The sequence below is a fragment of the Astatotilapia calliptera genome, chromosome 1, assembly GCF_964374335.1.
Source record: "Astatotilapia calliptera chromosome 1, fAstCal68.1, whole genome shotgun sequence".
NCBI classification, from domain to species: Eukaryota; Metazoa; Chordata; class Actinopteri; order Cichliformes; family Cichlidae; genus Astatotilapia; species Astatotilapia calliptera.
Genome location: NC_137422.1, coordinates 1,313,582 through 1,319,581, shown reverse-complemented (window position 1 = coordinate 1,319,581; position 6,000 = coordinate 1,313,582). Strand labels below are relative to the sequence as shown.

Below are 6,000 nucleotides of genomic sequence, written 5' to 3'. Positions count from 1 at the left end.
TCCCCCCTTCATTAGAGCCAATTTGGGAAAAGAAAAATGTGTTTGGCACAACAGTCCATTCAGTTAATAATTCCAATGGCAACAGCTGCCAGACAGAAAGGATGGGAGTTTACATTCTTTTGTAACCAATGCCATCAGTATGTCTTAGCTGTCCATATCTGAGGCCTCGGAAACTGCCAGGCAAAGACTCACAGCTTTGGCCAGCTGCTATTCCACTTAACCATCCAAGGTGTACTCTCAGTGGCAGCGGAACAACATGAGAACAGCCCAACCAAGGCTGGAGATGAAGCAATATTGGATAAGCGTATGGGACATGGACACAACCCATGACAAGAATGCTCAGTGGCTAGTGGATCTAAGAGGAAACCACAGCAACCTCCCTGAATAGGATCCAGTAACCATCACAGTGGCAGACATCCAAGAAAGGGTCTCAAGCATGAAAACCTGGACAGCACGAGGCCCAGACATGATTCACATCTACTGACTATAGAAGCTAACTGCACTGCATGAGTATCTGGCAGCACCTGTGAATCAGGTACTAATAGATGAGTCATACCCAGAATGGCTAATGGAAGGCCAGGCAGCGCCTATCCCAAAAGATCCAAAGGGACCAGTCCCTCTACCACACTATTATCAAGCACAGGTAGAGTTGCACAAATTAAATATATTAAAAGCCTTCAGAAAAGTGAAAGTAGAAGAGTGAGTCAAAAAACAGAGAGACATGCTGTAGACGGAAACTGATGAACTCAAAAGTCAATACAAGATTTTGTTTTACTGATTTATGTACTGTCACATACAGGCACAGACTACAACCTGAAAAAGTTAGAACAATATAAAATTAATAGCTCATTTAAAGCATAAAGTTAATTAGACATATTGGAATTTAAGGCTGAAATTGTTTTGCGATGCCAGGAAAAAAATTAAATACCAAACAAACAAAAAGAATTACCCAATAACTGGGAGAAGGTCTCTCTTGTAGATGAGGAAAAGTTCAACTAGGGATACAGCTAAAATGTATGAATACAGTTTATCAATAGGAAAGCAAAATATTAGGAGATTTTATCAATGACACTTTTGACAAATTTCTGTAGAAAAGAGAAAACCACTACTGAATGGCTGTTATGTTCACTGCAGATTGTGGAATGGAAGTCATGGCATGGATCAAAATACTTCTGAAAACCACATTCTGTCACGTTGTTCACAGTTTCCAAAGTACTCAGAAATATGGTTGTATTACTACAATATTGGTATTTCATCACCCTAACATGGTGGTGAGACAAAGAAAAGATCAGAAACACAATTCCACATGTCCTTTATTCCACTATAACCAATGAAACATCCATTGTGCTGCTTCTTGCAACCACTACATGTATGATGTATCCATTTCACAGCATATTTAAGGCTTATTTCATTGTTTTACACACCATGATCAATATACGATTCTACTAGCTGTCTTTCATTTGCATAATAAAATCAATAAAAACTAGCCAGCCTTATGAAAGGCCTAATATGTACCGAGTACTGAAGTATACCATTACAGAGGATTACTGTACAAACCATTTTCAGAAACGGTGTAAATCTTTCAACATTTAGATTGGACAAATGTGTAAAAATGTCAGTATCAAAAGAAGAATCGGGTCCTAAGAGGATCTTCATTTCCTTTTAGAAGAGAAACTAAAGGAAATACACTGGAGATGATTGAGGACTTTTTACTCAAAAGTCCAACATTAGCTATGATCGGAAAACACGAATATCCAACTGACAAATTACAGCAGTGCACCAAATCATCATTACAAGTTGCTATGCAAATATTCCCCAAACACAATCCTGAAAAGATTCAGCATTTACTTCAAAGTGTTAGTTTGTTTTGTTTAAATCTGATCTTAGTGTCATATAGCTTCATTTTTTTTGTCCACTTGCAGGCAACAAAAAATAAATTATTCAAATACAACTGATGCAACATCCAAAACCAGGAGTGATCATTTGCATGTGTCGGTCATTTTCACAGCATTCCATTTCCTCGTTGTGGTTTTGTCTTTGAAAGTTAAAATTATCAAAGGGTTCAGCAGACACCTGCTTTGTAGGCTGATTTCTATCATTCTACAGGCAGGAACACGAGTCAGAGGATTACTAGTCAGGCTGAAGTTGATTTTTGTACCTTGCTCTCATTTTGGTATTCCCCAAACTGTCTGGCTTTCACAGTGATCGATTCCTGCGATAAATAGCAGCAGTCAGTCCCCCTGAAGACCACAAGCTTCTTGCAGTTCACAGGAATGTCTGACTGAAATACAAACATAAGGCTTTGTTCTTAGTGAGGAATTACAGATAATTAAGCACAACCCCCAAACCAGTAAATGTATGTTCACTTTGAACAACCTAAACACAGCAGAATTCAGTGTCTTCAGACGGCAAGCAAACCCACTCTATGCTGCCTGGCAGCTTGCAAGACTTGTTTTCATGTGAATCAGCTGTCTTACCAGCCAATCAACAGTTAACACAGCTCTGATACCCGCTGCTCTCTCTTCCACAGAGGTAGGTTTTCTTATTTGGGATGTTTCCCTTTTGTGTTGCTTAAAGGCCAAGGTGCACACATGGTGTGAGACTGCTGCATATGAGACGACAATGAGAATTTTCGATATGTACCAGGTGCAATCAAAATTTCTGACAGTTCTCTTTTCTTTGTGCAGCAAACCTCCAGGAGCTCCTACTACTTGGATTGCTCCCTGATAGTCGTACTCTGACCATTTGACTTTCATGTTCCAGGTCAAATCTGGCAAGTAGGACTGTTTGGGCCAAAATAGATGTGTGTGTTTCCTGTGTGGTGTGAGAAGCAGACTGTCCTGTTGGCTTGCACTCGATCTTCTCCGCTGGACGGCTGGATGATTTAACTGTGCTTAAACGGTTATCATTAGGGATGCTCCTGACCAAACATTTTCCTAGTCAATGAGTTGGGTTTTTTTTGTTACATCAAACCATTAGTGACCTAAGTGTTATATATTCTGGACTTTCTCTTTCAAAAAAGACTCAACAGATCATTCAGTTTCCTGAGAAACATAGAATGTCACAAGTAATATTAGGACTGTGTAAGATTACAGGGAAACAACTGTGATTACAAAGTTTACAAATGTGAATTTTATAAGTGCACACACATACTAAGACACTAGCAAATGTTTAATGTTTTGCAAGAAACAGCAGGAAGACTCTTGATGTTCACGGTTGAAGCTAAATGCTATGGTTAGGCTACAAACGGATTTCAAACAGTAAGCCATGTTTGCCTGCAACCTTCTATGAGTTATCAAAGAGCCTAAGAAAATGATGCCACATCTTTAATTTGCTGCCCACAATCCTTATGTAATATCCACTGAGACCAGCTGTGTGTGAGTGACCAACTCATTATAACCACTTCCATTTTACAAATGACACACACACACACACACACACACACACACACACACACACACACACACCTGCACAACAGCTGTGACCAGAGGCTGTAGTGATCGGGGAGTGCCACTGCCATAGTGAGCTGTGCCGTGTCTCAAGGTAAAATATGTATTGCAGGACCAAAGGTTTCCCAGTAAAACACTGCATTGTGATGAGACGATCAATGACTAACTGGTGAGGCCAGCTGGTGTACATGATCCTCTCACCACAATGCATTTCAAACCTCTCTGCTTGAAGTTTGTACAACATCTAAAGGAGCAAACTGCTGTAGATGTGGAATGTGCCAGTTGAAGTTTGCCATTATCATCTCCCTACATGAGAGAGCAGCGTGCATCAACACTACAGAATACAGAGCCTAAACAAGCTGGGATGCAGTCTGGCCAGCAAAAGAAATATGAGAGAGAAAAAAAATCACAGTTTTACGTCAAATAAAAACATAATGAAATGTCTGCTAACAAAATGCAACATTACAGTGCAACCCTGTAATCAACCCTGAATGGTAAAGTTAAAGAAAGGAAAAAGGAAACTCTTCGTCCACAGTATCTTGAGGTGCAAAACTGATACTTCTTTACCTTGTATAAAAGAATACAAAATTCAACATTGCAAATACTCAGTCAAAAGAAAAGAAGGGCGATCGTGGACCAAACAGAATGAAGGATATGAAAGTGTGAGCAACAGAAGCTCACGGTGAAAGACTGACATACAAAAGACAGGGGAGATAGAATAAGTAGAGAGTGGGAAGGAAGCAAAGATTTGGAGTGGATAATGAATCAAGACTGAGCAGCAGTTAGAAACACTGTCGAGGCCCGGGCTCATTAGCAGGTTGTTGTGTCTCGTAGGAGCACCAGCCAGGTCTCAAAGAACTCCATATTTGGGCTAACCATTGATGGTGTCATCATTTTACTCCTGTTGTGTCCCTCCAGAGAAAATGATGAGGATACTTCTTGAGTGTCTTGAAATGAACCCGGGCCCGAATTCCAAGGTCCTCAAGAAGTGGAAAGCTCGAAAGAGATGAACTGTTTGAGCCTCTCCAGGTACTGAGCATATAGCTCAATGTCATTGTGGCCAGCTCCCTCCACCCAAAGAGGCTCAACCGCACGGGGACAGCGCTCATACATCGCCAAGCCATGGGAGAAGTCAATGACCTCGTCCTCTGTGCCATGAATTACAAGCACCGGGGACGCCACCTTGGACACCTTGTCGATACTGAGGAGAAAGAAAAAGACATTAACAGTGTGAGGAAACAGCATAAAGAACAGAGTGGGTCAAACTGATGACATCTTTGCAAACAGTGGCAAACACCTGATAGTGAAAACTGGCATAAAATCTTGACTGGGAGCCACTGTGGTGAAAAACACATTAAATGAAGAGATACCAGTCACAGATCTCACGGCTCTGGCAAAGTAGCCAAAAATGGTTTTCATCGTAACTCGATACTAAACAGGTGTTTCAACTGCAGCAGCTGAAAATATTTACAACCACAAGCATTATAAAATTCAGGAGACATCAAAATAAATTTAAACTAGGCCAACTTGAGACGTGATTGCCGTGATTCTTCTCAGTGTGTCAGCCATCGCTTTCAGGAGCTCATCACTGTGCGAGTCTGCAGGGCGATGATAACACAACCGAGACACACGCGAGATGCAGAAAGTGTAAAAGCTGCAAGGATGTTAAGAAAACATCTTAAGCTACTCATTCAGTATAACATTACAACAGGCTGGAGCTGCAGGGTAGCAACACAAACGTCTCAAAGTTCTACCTGCCAAGTCAGCCTTCAATTTTTTTCTGCTATGTTTTTCTTGCTACATAAAGTTTGGTTTTCATGAGATACCCAGAAAAAACTACTGGCTCTGAAGCAGCCACGCATCAGTGGGTTGTGTTAAGGTGCTTTTTTCACATTTTAAAATGTGTGTGTGTGTGTGTGTGTGTGTGTGTGTGTGTGTGTGTGTGTGTGTGTGTGTGTGTGTGTGTGAGAGAGAGAGAGAGAGAGAGAGAGAGAGAGAGAGAGAGAGAGAGAGAGTGAGTGAGTGAGTGTGTGTGTGTGTGTGTGTGTGTGTGTGACAGAGAGAGAGAGAGAGAGAGAGAGAGAGAGAGAGAGAGAGAGAGAGAGAGAGAGAGAGTGAGTGAGTGAGTGAGTGAGTGAGTGAGTGAGTGAGTGAGTGTGTGTGTGTGTGTGTGTGTGAGAGAGAGAGAGAGAGAGAGAGAGAGAGAGAGAGAGAGAGAGAGAGAGAGAGAGAGAGTGTGTGTGTGTGTGTGTGTGTGTGTGACAGAGAGAGAGAGTGTGTGTGTGTGTGTGTGTGTGACAGAGAGAGAGAGTGTGTGTGTGTGTGTGTGTGTGACAGAGAGAGAGAGTGTGTGTGTGTGTGTGTGTGTGTGTGTGTGTGTGAGAGAGAGAGAGAGAGAGAGAGAGAGAGTGTGTGAGTGAGTGTGTGTGTGTGAGAGAGAGAGAGAGAGAGAGAGAGAGAGAGAGAGAGAGAGAGAGAGAGAGTGAGTGTGTGTGTGTGTGTGTGTGTGTGTGTGTGTGACAGAGAGAGTGAGTGAGTGTGTGTGAGAGAG

At 41.8% G+C, this 6,000-nt stretch overlaps 1 protein-coding gene across 2 annotated transcripts in view; it reads right to left on the bottom strand.

The window, feature by feature from the left end:
- Nucleotides 1-1,295: 1,295 nt before the first annotated feature.
- The window catches only part of abhd17c (abhydrolase domain containing 17C, depalmitoylase), a 33,392-nt gene continuing 28,687 nt past the window's right edge, over nucleotides 1,296-6,000 (bottom strand). For both annotated transcript variants that reach the window (XM_026184888.2, XM_026184977.2), the window contains one exon: nucleotides 1,296-4,650. In XM_026184888.2, the coding sequence (XP_026040673.1) occupies nucleotides 4,431-4,650 (220 nt within the window). In that variant the 3' untranslated portion in view covers nucleotides 1,296-4,430. The remainder of the gene's footprint in view (nucleotides 4,651-6,000) is intronic.